The 17285-nt window shown below is 41.7% G+C and overlaps 1 protein-coding gene across 2 annotated transcripts in view; it reads right to left on the reverse strand.

The window, feature by feature from the left end:
- The window catches only part of uggt1 (UDP-glucose glycoprotein glucosyltransferase 1), a 131888-nt gene extending 115180 nt beyond the window's left edge, over window positions 1–16708 (reverse strand). For both annotated transcript variants that reach the window (XM_078209102.1, XM_078209101.1), the window contains exons 1-6: window positions 16654–16708; window positions 9162–9300; window positions 8161–8243; window positions 6327–6457; window positions 6121–6233; window positions 1566–1740 (exon numbers count right to left, since the gene is read on the reverse strand). In XM_078209102.1, the coding sequence (XP_078065228.1) occupies window positions 1566–1740; window positions 6121–6233; window positions 6327–6457; window positions 8161–8243; window positions 9162–9300; window positions 16654–16681 (669 nt within the window). In that variant the 5' untranslated portion in view covers window positions 16682–16708. The remainder of the gene's footprint in view (window positions 1–1565; window positions 1741–6120; window positions 6234–6326; window positions 6458–8160; window positions 8244–9161; window positions 9301–16653) is intronic.
- Between the last annotated feature and the right edge of the window lie 577 nt (window positions 16709–17285).

Raw genomic sequence — 17285 nt, forward strand, 5'->3', positions numbered from 1 at the left:
AGCTATCTCTATTGTTCCAAGTTAGCATTATCCCCACAGACATGAATCCATTCTTTAGAACCAGTTAGCACAGAAACAAAAGATGCTTACGTAAGTACTACATTTTCAACCTTTTGACATTTCTGAAGAGTAATCCACACAGACACCTATATTCTAATTCTCCTACAACAACTTCCAGAGAAAGATCCAACCCCAAACAGTAGAATCTCAGCAAAAGAGGCTTATTTCTTGGCAGATTTCAGTCTCTACTTCAGGCAGAGCAAGAGATTCAGAGAAAGCAACCTCTCTCTAAAAATCCCAAAAGCAGACAGCCTAGAGTTCTTAGTGAAAACCTACCTGTACCCAGTCACATGACCCTCCTTGTCAATCAACCTAACCAAGCCTTATTCTGCAATCCCAGAGGAAAACACAAAACAATAGAACCCTGCATTAATTCAGTTCAAAACAAACACTGCATCAGTTAAGATCAATTATGTTGCTGCAGTAACAATACAGTGCTTCTGAATTCAGACAAAATGGCTCCGATAAAATGGAAGGGACTAGTAAACACATTCAACACAGAAACATGACTAAAATACATTTCTTAAAGGCACAGTATCGTCACAAAATGGACTGCAAGCATTCAAGGAGACGGCTCACCACCACCTTAGCAAGGCCAATAACGATGGGCAACAAATGCTGGCCTAACCAGTGGTGGCAATTTCTCTGAAAGAGTAAAGAAAACTTTACTCCTGGAAAATTAAAACTAAATTATATCAAGTGCTTTCAACTTCTTAGTTAGCTGTGCATAAATAATCCAATGCGATATGCTCCTTAACTGCTTGTTGACATCATTGCAGCTGCAGAACAAGACATGCTCCAGAGTTCGACTACTGTTGTGGATCGCTAGATCTTTCTGGGCTGCTTTCTTTCATGTCAGCAACATCGCTGACAACAAAAATTCAGGTTGATTTAGGTTGATTAAAATCTACTTCCTATGACCTATATAAAGATGAACATCTTTATTTTGTGCTCCATTTATTACGACTTGCTCAAAAGTCCTGCTTTCACACCACAAAGCTGAGTAAAAAAATGGAAACTTAACAAATGCTCAAGCAATTGTTATCCTTTTAATCCCTATTTGCGCCTGGCACATGGTCTGAAAACTGTATGTCACTGTGTGTTCCTGTTGTTGTCCACCAAGTATAAGAAAGTGAATAATAAGAAGAAACAGAACGATTGAACACTCAGCAGTCTCAGAAATCTATGTCAATGAGGTTAGAATAGAATCAGCATCGCTGTAACAAAGCTTCCAAATAAAAATGGCCACTTAGGCAAGATACTAGGGAGTAACCTGTGGAATCAACTCCCAGAAAAGATGCAATGCCTCAATTCAAAGAAAGATAGAAAATTGGCAAGGGGAAATATGGTTACTGAAAAGTAAAACACCTTATTTAGCAAGTGAAATTTGCCCAATCTTAATGCAAGACAACTTTGATAATTCTTGAATGGAATTCCCCGAAGGCAAACAAGAAATTAATATTAATACACGAGCAACTTAGGAACAAAGCAGCGTGTTTACTTACAGCAACATAATGCCGGAGTACATAGTTGACACTTCCGACATCAGATCTAGAACGAAGAAGCTTGTGGAATCTGGAAAACTCTTTGGTACCGATCTCACCATACAGAATCACCACCGGAAGTTCAGTTCTAAAGGGTGACTCAATATGATCACCTTTAAATAAATATGGCTTGGGTCTGACAAGAAGGTAGAAATCAAAATTAAAAATAGCCCATTACTTTCCAGTAAAATTGCATTGAATAGTTCTCCTCAGACATTTATCAATTGTAAATTAAATATTTTAAAAGTGTTTCCATTGTAGAAACTATAGTTTCCATAATAGAAACCATTTTTTAAAACTATAATTATTGAACAAATATCTTTGATCTAACTTTCAGACCCAAATTGAAGATTTATAGAATGCAATTAACATATTTTTTAAAATCCCTCCAACATTTTTCCCTGAAGCCTCTCTTTCCTGAAGACAGCAAATTGGTGGTCATTATTTCCACTATTGCTCCTGGAAGCCATTGATCAGGCATAAGTTTGAGACAGTAAATGGGGATAGGCCATTCAAACAAAGGAGCCACCAAGATGAACCCAAACTTGTTGAAAGAGCAAATGTGATAAGCATAAGAGTCACTGCTTAATAATCAAATGCTTGAACTCTGGATCATTTTAATCTTTTCCCAAATGTTGATCCCAATTTTACTACCCCCAACTCAAGTGGAGATTGGCCTCAACTCAATTAAGGCAAGGGACAGAGCCTGGGGCCACCCTAGAAAGAATCATAGAAACCCTACAGTACAGAAAGAAGCCATTCGGCCCATCGAGTCTACACCGACCACAATCCCACCCAGGCCCTACCCCCATATTTACCCACTAATCCCTCTAACCTACACATCTCAGGAAACTAAGGGCAATTTTTAGCATGGCCAATCAACCTAACCCGCACATCTTTGGACTGTGGGAGGAAACCGGAGCACCCGGAGGAAACCCACGCAGACACGAGGAGAATGTGCAAACTCCACACAGACAGTGACCCAAGCCAGGAATCGAACCCAGGTCCCTGGAGCTGTGAAGCAGCAGTGCTAACCACTGTGCTACCGTGCCGCCCTGCTCCTCATCCCTCAATGTCATAAAATGGTGCGCTTGTCCATTAAAATAACTAGGACAAATAGACAGATAAAGCTACAATTAAGTACAATCGGATGAAAAGATGAACTGGAACTTAAGTTACTCATCCTACAAACTGACATTTAAGCAAATATTTAATTGAGAATGATTATCATGTTTATCAGAAAATATCTCCTTATTTAAGACAATATTTAATTCTCACAGTGGTAATTGTAAAATTACGCACCAGTTAAGTACCTACTAGTGTAAAGCATTGCTTTGTCATGCTTTCTTAGATAGCACTACAGATATGCACGCATGTTTGTCAGGCTATTGTAAAATGATGCAATGGAAATATTGAAAGCAAATTGATGCTGGTTTTGAAATTTAACCCTTACTACATCAACAATAACATATCAAGTTATGGATGCTATTTTCACAGTTCAACATTTATGTTTAATGCCAATAAAAAGAACATAAGACATGAGCCTATCAAATACTGTACACACTACTCTAGTATAACTGGCAATAGACTGGCACAACAACTGGTCTTTCTGCATGGCATAAATCAAAGTTTACTAACTACAGTGGGCTTTTTTCTGTATCATTAATGTTCAGATATGGAAAGACTGCTGGTGCCATAAACAGTCATGATGTGGAGATGCGGTGTCGGTGGTAGTCATGATGTGGAGACAGTAAACGTAAACATAAACCATAAACAGTAACAGTGCTGTCAGAAACCCAGAATCAGATTCAGGACTTCAAACCTCCAGAAGTATCTTGTTTTTTCTCTGGAAGTGGGAAGCTTGGGCACGTGGCTGCTCATTGAACTTCTACAAGGAAATGAGGAAAAGTTTTTTTTTAATCATTCGTGGGACATTGGCATCGCTGGCTGGCCAGCATTTATTGCCCATCCCGAGTTGCCTTTGAGGTGGTGGTGGTGAGCTGCCTTCTTGAATCACTGCAGTCCATGTGCTGTGGACTGGCCCACAATGCCGCCAGGGAGGGAATTCCAGGATTTTGACCCAGCAACTGCGAAGGAACGGTGATATATTTCCAAGTCAGGATGGTGAGTGTGGCTTGGAGGGGAACTTGCAGGTGGTGGTGTTCCCATGTATCTGCTGCCCTTGTCCTTCTAGATGGAAGTGGTCATGGGTTTGGACAGTGCTGTCCAAGGATTTTTTGGTGAATTGCTGCAATGCATCTTGTAGGTAGTACATACTGTTGCTACTGAGCGCTGGTGGTGGAGGGAGTGGATGTTTGTGGATGTGATGCCAATCAAGCTGGCTGCTTTGTCCTGGATGATGTCAAGCTTCTTAAGTGTTGTTGGAGCTGCACCTATCCAGGCTAGTGGGGAGTATTCCATCACACTCCTGACTTGTGCCTTGTAAATGGTGGACAAGCTTTGGGGAGTCAGGAGGTGAGTCACTCGCCGTAGTATTCCTAGCCTCTGAGCTGGTCTTGTAGCCACGGTGTTTATGTGACAAGTCCAGTTGAGTTTCTGGTCAATGGTAACCCCAAGGATGTTGACAATGGGAAATTCAGTGACGGTAGCACCACTTAATGTCGAGGGGCAGTGGTTAGAGTGTCTCTTACAGATGATGGTCATTACCTGGCATTTGTGTGGCGCAAATGTTACTAGACATTTGTCAGCCCAAGCCTGGGTATTGTCCAGATTTTGTTGCATTTGAACATGGACTGCTTCAGTATCTGAGAAGGCGCGAATGGTGCTGAACATTGTGCAGTCATCGGCGAACATCCCCACTTCTAACCTTATGATGGAGGGAAGGTCATTGATGAAACAGCTGAAGATGGTTAGGCCTATGACACTACCCTGAGGGACTCCTGCAGAGATGTCCTGGAGCTGAGGCTGGTTTAAGAGGGAGCCAAAAACAGGGTTAAGCTGTGTGGGAGGCGATAGTGAGAAGGCTGTAGCCAGCACCAGGGCAATAAGAAACTGGGTAGCCTCATTCAGAAATAGCAAGTGTCCAGGGTATGCAGCTAAAGTTTGAAAGGAGCAGGGAACTAGGACCAAATAGTTATAATCAGTTACAAATTGCAGCACAAACACCATTAGACCAACAAACATTAAATACAGTGACACCCCAATCACCTTAAGTAAACAGTCAATAAAAAGGTGGCTACAACTTTGAAAGGAATCAACAAAGCATTTAGAATAGGATCAGTGTCTCCTCTCCACCTGTTTTCAGAGCTCTGGGATAAATCTAGATAAATGTCAGCAAATTGGACTATTCAGGGTGGGGGTGGGCTTCAGGTAAATTCAAAAACCAGAGGAAAAGCAAAAGTAAGAATAATGAGAAAAATTCCCAATTGGGCGAATGACTTGGAGGATGTGGAAAAAATGAAGAACTACTACAGTGGCTGGACAATTTTAACCTGGACACAGCAGGTCAAATGGAATAAGGCTTTTCTGGGATTTGAACCTAAATGTCCTGTTTACTGGACAGGCGTTTTCACCAACTATGCTAGAATCAATTGGGCACTACAGCGGCTAGGACCTGGTGGAATTCCCCCAACCATCAGATTGCATCATGACAACTTAGATAAAGTCAATCAGATCAATCATTTGGTTTATGCTGGACATGTGAAACCAGAGACCAACAGAAACATCAGAGGCTCACAACAATGTTACAGTTACACAACATTAGTCACAGACAGAAGACAGCAAGCAAGTCTTGGGAAGCATAAAAGTAAGAACCTCTTCCTGATTAACCACTTCTGTGAAATTCATTGAACAAAACTCATTCACACTCCTTAATTTGAAAAAAACTAGTCCAATTTTAAGTTTCATCAAGCAGTCACATGACAATTCCACCAATTTACCATACTCCCCTTTACAACATGGCACATGTGCAATACGGTCTGTGCTGTAGGTCAAGCAGATCAACTTTAGCTTTCAATGCAAATCAGATCATCCAAAACCAAATTATAATCCAAATGTTGTGGTTCATCAACTGGTTCAAGCTCTCAGCAGCTGAAGCTCACATAATCAGAACACAAAGTACTCTGGTCACCATGATAGAAAGGAACTCCTTAGTGCAAATTGCCAAATAAACACAAGACCCCATTTGACACTATAATATTCTGAGCACAGAGATAAAGAGGGTGCAATTGAAAAAGGAATTTAACAAAGTGTACAATAGTCCCAATCTTGAACATGACTTGACCATTAGCAGCAAATTGGGAATGCAGACCACAAGAATAGCGTAATTGAGGAATTATCCATTTGAAGCACAAGTTCCAAAATCAGACAAGAGCATTATTACAACTGTAAGCCCAATGAGCTCAAACTTTACACAGTACCCAATTCACATATTCATATATAACTAATTTGCCAATTTTCAAGTTAATAACACGTTGAATTCCAATACATTTTACTAATTCAGAACAGAAATGATTCCCAACTTTTCAGTTTGATACATGCAGTGTATTATTTTTACCTCTCCAAAGCACTCTGAAGAAGTGCCTCCAAATTGTCAGGATTGCAGCTTTTCTCCCCATGCACATTTATGAAAGCAGAACAACCTTCTGGAGGAGGTTCCTCTGTTGCAATCTATGAGAAGAATTGGTATCATTTATATCATCCTGAACAAAAACAGTTCCAGTTTCTACTCAGATTGAACCCTGTAAAATACACTCAACTCACCTGTTGAAATGTTTGAACAGTGGCAGAGTATGCCCGTAGAGACAAGGCAAACTTCAGCAGGTTGATCTGCACAGGGGTCAGAAACTCACCGGCTTTCTGTAGTATATAGCGGTAGTATGAGGTATCAGTTTCTGTCATATAAAACAAAACAATTACATCCTTAAGTTGCCCCATCCCTCTGTTAATTTTCTCCTCTTCTTTCCCTGACTGTTTTTATTTATTGTTGGTAACATTTCATAGATGCTGGTCACTCTATTCTCCAAAATGCCACTGTTGTTGTGGTAGCTTAGTCAGTAAAGGTCAAAATGCTATTTGACCATTGACGATAAGACAAAGCTGCCACTGCCTTGAACCAAAGTCTGCATGTCCACTCCAACAGGAGTTGCTGAAGAACAATTGTGAATGGAAATCTGGGTTCATTTTTCCCTTCTCTAAACCTAATGCCACAAAACCCCACTTTATTAGCCTTATCGCTGTGTCAGTGAAATCATTACAGACTGGACGTCAATTGTGGGATAAACTGCTCCTGGGATTAACATGCTCAGACATAAGAGGAGCTACTAGTTTATCATTAAATGATAAATATGTCGAACAGTATGTTTACATTACTTTTACATTTGCATCAACATCCCTACTTTGTATTCCTTTGGTAAGGACATCCCGTGCCTATTAACTATTTTGCTTGCTACAAGAATTATAGGCAAATTATTTTTACAAGAGTTGAATATACAAGAAAACCATATAAAAGATTGGGTACCCTCTGAAGGAGGCAGGTACTTGAAATCCTACTTCAATTGTTATTCATTTACAACTGTTTACTCAACACCAATTGGGACTTTAAAGTGGACATCAGCCACCCAGGTAAAATACTGTCATTCTGATATAACTTTCATCATTGTTTTAAGAATTTGATGGCATTTGGGTTAGGCAATGATTCTGTTTGTGCATACAGTAACCCATCCCACATCATCATTTCAGTGACATTACTCCTAAATGCATCACCATAGAATTTCATGCTGCCTGGGCTGGAGCATTAGTTATGAAGAGAGGCAGGTTAGACTGGGGGGGGGGGGGGGGAGAGAGAGAGAGAGAGGGGGAGGCAGGGAAAGAGAGAGAGAGAGCTTGGGGGTGGGGGGAACGACATGATTGAGGGTAGTAGAGATGGGAACCCTCACAACAGTTAAGAAGAGTTTAGAGGACACTTGAAACCCCATAGCATACAAGGCTATGGCCAAGTGCTGGAAAATGGGGTCAGAATTGATAGGTGTTTGATGGTTGATGCAGACACATTGGGCTGAAGGGTCTCCTTCTGTGCTCTAAGACTCAATGACCATATTCCATTCTGCGTCGGACTCTCTTCCCTGGATGTGCAGCAGGCACTGGCCAAGCTATTCCTGATCCACCTGCACACTCACTGCAAAGTATCCTAATCATGTTTCTCGCCACTTTTGTTGTGAATTCACTAGTCCAGGATCAGGGAGCACAATAAACTCACTTTTGGCGTTTGCCACCAGAAAATTCTGCTGCCATTTTAAAGAAACATAAGTTTTATTATCTACCCCAGTCCCACCTTACAATTTGACTAAGTACTACAAACTGTTGCAGGAGCTTAAAGGTATCATCTGCCCACAATATCTGACAAAAATAAAAGTCATGGTGATGAGCAATGTGGAACAGCAGACAAATATACCACCAAAATCTTAATCAGGGCAGTGCGTTTCTCGCACACCTCCAGCCGAATGTTGGTTTACAATATTATATGTGAAGGTGTAAATGAATGAGAAATGTGATAACTCTGCGGCACATTATCGCTCTGCAATGAAGTCACCATTACCTTCATAATCCCCTTGGTGAATTTCTTGAGTGGAATCCACAAAATACCAGAACTTGGCTTTGTTTTCTTCAGCCAAAAATTCACTGTAATAAGAAAAAGAAAATACATCTTCCAATTTACTTACTACAATAAAGTATCAAATCACTATTTCAGTTAACAGAATGCTAAAGTTATTAGAATTGACCTTGTTACGTGTTTATCTAACAAGTGTTTCGATCAGTTATCCAACAATCGCATTACATTGCAAATTACAGCAACATGCTAAGACTGGAATTATCCTTTTCCACTCCACTTTCTTGCACTGCTTTTAGATTGTAATTGAGATGCTGCATTAAAATTGCAACAATCCATTATTATTGATCTGTTTAGATAGAAGATTCTACACTTAATGACTTTATCCACAAGGGTACCAACAAAATGATCATTAATTTACAATAGATACTTTAGTCACGGAACACAAAATGCTGCACAGAACTTGAATCAACATAGGTGAAGCAGCGTGAAACAAATGAGATTTTCCCGAAGGTATCCAAACCTTATTTCTTTCAATACCTTAATATCGTGCGTTGTGCTCAGAATTCAAGACATGCGTAACCCTCAATGGATCAGTGAAGAAAATTATAATGAGAATAATCAGACCAGTGGCACTGGTTCCATGAAAAAAACATTGTTTGCTTCACAGCAAATTAACCAACAACTGACCACACTTTGCTAAACCCTCTTCTTCCTCCCCCTAAATTTTAACATGTGAAACTGAATTCAAATAATTTGTGGGCAATCATCAGAAAATGACCGTGAAATGGGTAGATCGTCATAAACAGCCCTGCAATTCTTTGTAAGAACATTTTTCTCCTGCATCAGGACCAAATATTAATTGATCAGGTACCATATAGCATTTGCATTTTGCCTACCAAAAAGCCCTCCATTTGGGTTAAAAGAAATTAACCAAATGAACTGGAAATTCAGCCATTGATAGATAAATGGAAGACCAATACGATTACCTTGCTTCCAATAACAATGGTGTAGATGGCCACTTGGTGGTGAGCGTTGTTGTCACTGCTTTTGAGTCTGCATTCACAATCGAGAAGGAGAGACACACCAGAGCAACTGTTGCAAGAATCCCAGTGTTGTCATTCTTAGCTGTAAGAAGTAGACATGATTAAAAGTTACCAACAATAATCCTACAAATTATTATTTAATGTCAGCAAATATAATGATTTACAGAATTAAATAATCCACAACACAAAAAAGTGTTGCAGTTACAAAGCTTGCAAGCTCCAGCAGCAAAGTGATCCAAACATGAACTGATACAATTCTAAGCACTATTTGCATTGCATCCAAACATATCGTCAATGGTATAGTATTTTGAAAAGCACATGAACCAGATGGCTTGGCTGTGTGGCAGATCAAACTGGAATCACACCAAACAGGACACTCTTGCATTTGACTGGCATTCTATCAGCTAAATTTTCATTCAAAAAATCTGTTTGCACCACAATTACTAACAGGAAAATGGCCTGGATATGGCAGTTTACAGTGCTATTGAGGGTTGCTTCTCGTCAGGACTCCAGAAGCCCACTAACAGACTGGAGATATTGCAGACTGTACATTCCAAGAGAATAATTTGCAGAGCTAAATGAAGTTTGGGCTTGAAGTAATCAATAGTGAAAACTGATTAAAACTAAACCTAATGAATAGAATCAAGATTATTTGGAAAAACATCAACATGAATCAAATTAAATCTAACCCGCGTGTGCTTTGGGGTATGGCCAATCCTGAGAAAATTATACACAATGTTAAATCAATGATCTCATAAAGCATCTACAAATGATAGGTCTCTAATATTGTTAGTCAAAGGCACAATTAGCCAGAGTGCACCACTCACAGCTGAATGTCAAAAGGAGTCCTGGTTGAAAGGCTACGTCTGTTAGTAAGGCACGATCTTCCCCTTCAGTTAAAAACACTTGACTTCGTTTCACAGAAATTTATACGGGTATGCAGTAAATGATTGAGAATGATAACATTTGGTTTTCCCCTGACTGTGTTAACCCCATCTTACATGATGATGTCCCATATTCTAGGAACATCATGTATTTACTTGAAATTGGTTTAAATTGCAGTGATATCCTAATCTATGCCACTTTGTGCCATTTATTATCTCTGATATCCATCATTATGAAATGCTTTGAAAGGTTAGTCATGGCATGAATCAATTCCGACCTCCCAGATTGCCAGGATCCACTGCAGTTCGTCTATCGCTGCAATAGGTCCACAGCAGACGCCATCTCCCTGGCCCTACACTCAACCCTGTAGCATTTGGATAACAAAGACATCCATGTCAGATTCCTACTTACTGACTACAGCTCAGCCTCCAACATCATTATTCCTACAAAACTCATCTCCAAACTCCGTTGCCTGGGGCTCCTTAATTTACAGATCGCAATCAGTAAGGATAGGCAACAGCATCTCCATGATCATCCTGAACACCAGTGTCCCATAAGGCTATGTCCTCAATCCCTTACTATACTTCTTATACATCTATGACCATGAGGCCAAGTTCCCCTCCAACTCGATTTTCATGTTTGCTGATGACAGCCATAGTGGGTCGGATCTCGAACAATGATGAGACGGAGTACAGAAATGAGATAGAGAATCTAGTGAACTGGTGTGGCGATAATAATCTCTCCCTCAATGTCAACAAAAAGGAGCTAGTCACTGACTTCAGGAAGCATAGCAGAGAATGTGCCCCTGTCTATATCAACGGGGACGAAGTGGAAATGGTCGAGAGATTCAAGTTTCTAGGTGTCCAAATCACCAACCCGTCCTGGTCCCTCCACGCCGACATTATAGCTAAGAAAGCCCACCAACACCTCTATTTTCTCAGGAGGCTAAGGAAATTTGGCATGTCCACTATGACTCTCACCAACTTTTACAGATGCAGATGCAGAGAAAGCATTCTTTCTGACTGTCTCACAGCTTGGCTCCTGCTCTGTCCGAGACTGCAAAAAACTACCAAGGGTCGCAAATGAAACCCAGTCCATCATGCAAACCAGCCTCCCATCTATTGAATCTGTCTACACTTCCCACTGCCTCAGAAAAGCAGCCAGCATAATCAAGGACCCCAAGAGCCCCAGACATACTTTCTTCTGTCGGGGAAAAGATAGTAAAGTCTGAGGTCACGTACCAACCGGCTCAAGAGTACCTTCTTCCCTGCTGCCATTAGACTTTTGAATGGAGCTACTTCGTATTAAGTTGATCTTTCTCTGCACCCTAGCTATGACTGTAACACTACATTCTGCACACTTTCCTTCCCTTCTCTATGAACAGTATGCTTTGTCTGTATAGCGTGCAAAAAAAAATATTTTTTACTGTATGCTAATACATGGGACAATAATAAATCAATTTTTTTTAAATGCTGCCACTGTCCTTTTGTTATGCTGCACTCTATCAAATACTTGTTGAAAATCTACATCAACCACATTACCCTCATCAAAAAAAAAATCAATCAGGTCAGTTAAGCATGGTTTGCCTTTAACAAGTCCATGACGGCTTTCCTTAATTAATCCACCCTTGTTCAAGTGACTGTTAATTTTGACCCAGCTCATCATTTCTAAAAACTTTCCTACCACCGCTGTTAAACTGACTTGTAGTTGCTGGGTTACCGCTACACTTTTTAAACGAGCATGTAATATTTGCAATTCTTCAGTCCTCTGGCACTACCCCTATATCCAAGGAGCATAGGAAGATTATCACCGTAACCTCCACCCTTACTTCCCTCAGTATGCTCAGGTGTATCCAGTCCTGCTGCCTTATCAAGTACAAATGCTGTCTCTTTGCAATGATCACCTTTCTCACTATGATATTGGCAGCATCTTCTACTCTGGTAGAGACAATGCAAAGTACTCATTTAGGACCTCAGGCTCTGCAATACCCTCTCTCTCCATATGCAAATCCCCCTTTTGGTCCCTAATCACCTCTACTACTCCTTTTACAACCTCTTTACTATTTAAACACCAATAGCAGACTTTTGGATTCCCTTTTATGTCGCCTGCCAATCTGGTCTCATACCCGCTCTTCCCTTCTCTTATTTGCTTTTTCACTTCCCATCTGAACTTTCTCGACTCAGCCTGGTTCTCATTTGTATTATCTACCTCACAGCCACCCTTTGCCTGCTTCGTCTTTACTCTCCATCACTGTTGTCATCCTGGGAGCTCTGGCTTTGTTTGTCCTACCATTTTTTACAGGTGGGAATGTATCTCAACTATCTCCTCTTTAAGACCAACCCTTTAATTTCAGTTCTACCTGCCCCAATCTTCGATTCCAATTTACCTGGGCCATTAGTAAACCTAATGGTACTATATGTTACTACATTGGATTTTTAAACCAAAAGCTTGACTCGGATATTAGCAAGCATGGTATTTGTAACTTCACTTTGAGCATGGAATGAAACATGAACCTAATTACTGTCGACAAATACTAAAAGAAATAACTCCTCTGAGGCAGGTGTCCTTTCACCAAACTTAGATTTATTTACATAGTCAGTAACATTCAGACAGGTACTTCCTCATACGGAGTACAAATCCAAAGTGCCAGTAACCCTGACACTCCACATTATATACACAGGCAGGGCTCCCTGATTCAACAAACCATACTGCCTTAATCAGGGAGCTCGTATTCTAAGGGTGGGCCTTGTTAAAATCATTACACTATTTGCTGGTAACAATGAACAACAAATTCAAGATATGCCAACAACAGACTGATTCCCAGAAGAAAATAATTTACAAAAATAGTTCTAGGGATGAGGGACTTCAGTTTGAAGGTAGTCTGAGGAAGCTGGGGTTGTTCACCTTCAAGAGAAGGTTGAAAGATTAGTTGGAGGAGTCTAGATGGAGGGAAATGTTTTCCATTGATGGAAGGGTCAAGAGCCTGTGCACAACCTATTTAAAGTAATTGGCAAAAGAAAGAAAAGTGACTGAAGGGAAAACCTTTTACTCAGCGAGTGGTTTTGATTTGGAATGGACTGTCTGGAAGAGTGGAGGAAATAGATTCAATTTTGGTTTTCAAAAGGGAATTGGATAGGAACCAGAAAGGAAAATATTACAGGGCTGCAGGGATAGGAAGGGGAGAGGGATTAGCCAAGTTGCTCTTGCAGAGAGAGTCTTCACAGATTTGAACAGCCTTCTGTGGATTCCTTCTGTAACCATTCTCGGACTCTATTCTATAATAACTATTCTGCAATTTGTTTTTTCCAGCAGCAAACTCAAACTCAATCATGTATTGTGATGTGACAATCTCATTTGTTTATGTATTTGGGAAATAGTAAGTGAAGACCTTTTCACCTCCACTATTCAATGTCAGTATCAAACATACAATGATAAAATACAGCTCAATGCATGCACTAAATACAGGTCCTTCTGTTCCAACAACTTGATATGTTTCAGCCTAACTAACAAATAAGTGAAACTTTATTATAATAGTCAACACTGATTTTGATTCCAGAAGTGAAAGGGCACAAGGGACCTCTGTACCAACCAATGCCCCAGAGCATTTTCGTGTTTCTACATTTGTAGCAAATAATAAAAGTGATGAATTTACAATTTTGGGGGCCATCTGGATGCCTCTCCAGTCTCTCCAAGTTCTTGCTCACATACTACTCAAGTTTCTTTGATCACTTTTGGTGCTTCTGCTTATAAAAACCAAATGGCTAATTTATTTTTGCTATTTTATATTTTTAGCAATCCATTCCATGTTTCAGAGAATGTTTACAGAAGTATGTAGAATTTTTGTTTTCCCAATATAAGGGGTCTCTTCCCTTAGGGTCACATCCTAGTTAGGAGGAGCTTATGGACAAGATTGGCAGAACCAAAACAGAGGGAACCTATTACAGAGTACTGTTTGGGGATTAACACAGTGAAGTGACACAACCTGCCAGACAAGCTTCCCACTGCCTCTAACCAGTCAAGGTGGCCTTCCAGTCAAATGTTAAAGTGTTGCCTTGGTTCCAAACAACTCACCTTTCTTTCTCTCCCCACAAGGTAAGAATCATTACCAGGCAACTGAGAATTGCACAGGATAGAAACGATGTTTCAGGAACCTTTAACAAATAAGCTTAGTGTACAGTATAATTCACCATGAAACATGCCAGTGCACTGGCACCATTTTCATTGTCACAGCAGGAACATACATTATACCCCATAAGGTGGTGAAAATACCAGCAAATTGATGGGGTTTCAGAGGGGCATCGTGCAACAAATATGAGCCTGTGGTCACATACCTGGACCTCAAGGCATTGTCTAGCAGCAACTGTAGTCCCTGGTTTCTAAATGTCCTCATCAGCCATACCACATGTCTACATTGAGTATATATGATTATCAATACGTGTAGTCATTTTCTTAATATAGCATGTTCTGTAACCATGCTGCAATTGCTTTGGGTCATAATTTGCTGCAGCATGGCATCTGCTCTGAGTTAGACTTGGTCTTTTTAAAACATGCCCATGGACATGTAGGTTTTGATATTTTTTGCATGGCAACTTACTGAAAGCACAATATTGTTGCAATGAGTGAAACTGGGCATTTGGAAAACAGAAATGTTCATCTCAACCAAACAGATTAAAGGATTGTGAAATTAACAGTGCAAGTACTGAGATGGCAGTGCGAATTATAGTGAGCGAATTCGATGTAAAGTTAAATACAGAAAGGGAAAGGAAAGAAGGGAAAGAAAATTGAACTGCGAGAGAAACAGAAAGTAAAAGTAAAGTTCCCACAGTTACTATCCGAAGCAGAAATAAGCATGAAAAGAAAATAATTTCCACACTTATAATTGTTCATTTTGAGTGCCAGAGATTAGCAGCAATTAACATATCTCATTAAGAGGGTACTTCCACTTGCAAAAACAAGGCCAACATTCAGTGATGGGTTTAGCTAATAGCTTCTGCAAACATAGCAACTACTTATCATTCAATGATGAAACAAACAGCAAGCTGCTATTTTCATGAAGCCAGCTGGAGAACAGCGCTACTTGGGCAGCAATTTTTCAAAATGTCCATCTTGCCATAAATCTGCCCCTCGTTTGAAGTTGCTACAACATTTATGCATGGCCAACGGAAGGCACTATAAAGAGCCGCCTTATCTGGCCAAATGTGTTTTGGTACCAATGTGAAAATTGCAGGCACCAGTGCCACAGTGACGGAGTGCTCCAAGGTGCCTGAGTGGTACGGTGCTCCAGGGCTCCGTGCATTGCACGGTATTCTGGGCGCCTATGTCACAGAGGTATGGTTTTGCATGGTACTCCAAATTCCACATGCTGTGGTGGCACAGGTGTTGCACAGTACTCCGAGATGCCCAAGGCACAGTAGTTGCAGAGTGCTCCAAGGTGCCCATGCTGCAGTAATTTATTATCACATGTATTGGTATACAGTGAAAAGCATTGTTTCCTGCACGCTATATAGTGGCAACTATATACTGTAGTTGCACAGTGTGAAGTTTAACAACACCAGGTTAAAGTCCAACAGGTTTATTTGGTAGCAAAAGCCACACAAGCTTTTGTAGAAGGGGCTTAGAGCCTCGAAAGCTTGTGTGGCTTTTGCTACCAAATAAACCTGTTGGACTTTAACCTGGTGTTGTTAAACTTCTTACTGTGTTTACCCCAGTCCAACGCCGGCATCTCCACATCATGACTACCGTTGCACAGTGTGCCAGGGTGCCCATGCTGCAGTGGCACAGTGGTTGCTCAGTGGTTGCACAGTGTGCCAGGGTGCCCATGCTGCAGTGGCACAGTGCTTGCACTGTAGTTGCATGGTGCTCCAGGGTGCCCATGCTGCAGTGGCACAGTGGTTGCTTAGTGGTTGCACAGTGTGCCAGGGTGCCCATGATGCAGTGGCACAGTGGTTGCACAGTGTGCCAGGGTGCCCATGATGCAGTGGCTCAGTGGTTGCACTGTAGTTGCGCAGCGTGCCAGGGTGCCCATGCTACAGTGGCTCAGTGGTTGCACTGTAGTTACACAGTGTGCCCATGCTACAGTGGCTCAGTGGTTACACTGTAGTTGCGCAGCGTGCCAGGGTGCCCATGCTGCAGTGGCTCAGTGGTTGCCCGGTGCTCCAAAGGTTCCACTGCTGCAGGCTCCAGTCCCGGGTTCACATTCGGAGCGTGAGCTTTCCTCTTCCCTCCTCCAATCAGGATCCGCCGCGCGACCGAACCTGGAATGTCCCCGCGCGAGACCCGCCCCCGCCTCGAGCTGATTGGACAGAATCCGCAGAGCGAAGGCCAGCCGCTCGCTGGTTGGGCGGCCGCGCTGTCAATCACAGCTCCAGTTCCTCCCCCCCAATTACTGACGGTTAACACTCAGGAAATGACAGCGGAACGGACCGCCAGCGCAGCCCCGATCCCCACAACCTCCGCTCCAGCGGCGAAGGGTTAGCGGCTGTTCCCTGCCCCAGCGGCCGGACCCTAGCCCGAGCCCAACGCCGGCGCTCCCGGCCCCATTTTTACCCACCGGAGCCGGCCAACCAGAGCGCCGCCATCTTAGATCTCCACAGCAACCTCGCCAGGACCCCGGGACGGGTGGCCGGACTGAGGAGCCCGCAATAAATCGGAACAGTCTCTTCGGCTCAACAAAGCACGAGGACGTTCACAGCCTTTTTTATCAATTTATTATGAATTATAACTTAAAATAAAATCAAGTTTGAAAGGCCTTTGAATTTCGGGCACCTGAACGGGCATCTATTGGCGAAGGACCTCTCCTGTCTGGACTCTGGCTCTGTGTGTTTCCCCCTACCGGGCTTTGGGCGGTACTGCAGGAGGGGGTGGTGCTCAGCCTCAGCCAGAACCAGCTCAAGGCACATCAATTGTCAGTGAGTGCCTGGGAGGATTCAGGAAAGGATTGATTCAAAAGAGTTAAGAAACAAAAGACAAAGAGCTGCAGGGCAGAAAGTAACAATTTGGGTTTTAAAAAATAAGTCCAGTGCGACAGTGAGGGTAACAAAGCTAGTGCACTGTATCTAAATGTGTGTATCATTCACAACAAAATATGTTAATACAGATTGAAATATGTTTCACTGAAGACCCCCATTCTGGACGTATGGTTGCTGAGTGTCCAAGCTGGGGAATTAATTATTTCAGGACAGC

This window comes from Mustelus asterias, chromosome 3 (assembly GCF_964213995.1).
Source record: "Mustelus asterias chromosome 3, sMusAst1.hap1.1, whole genome shotgun sequence".
NCBI classification, from domain to species: domain Eukaryota; kingdom Metazoa; phylum Chordata; class Chondrichthyes; order Carcharhiniformes; family Triakidae; genus Mustelus; species Mustelus asterias.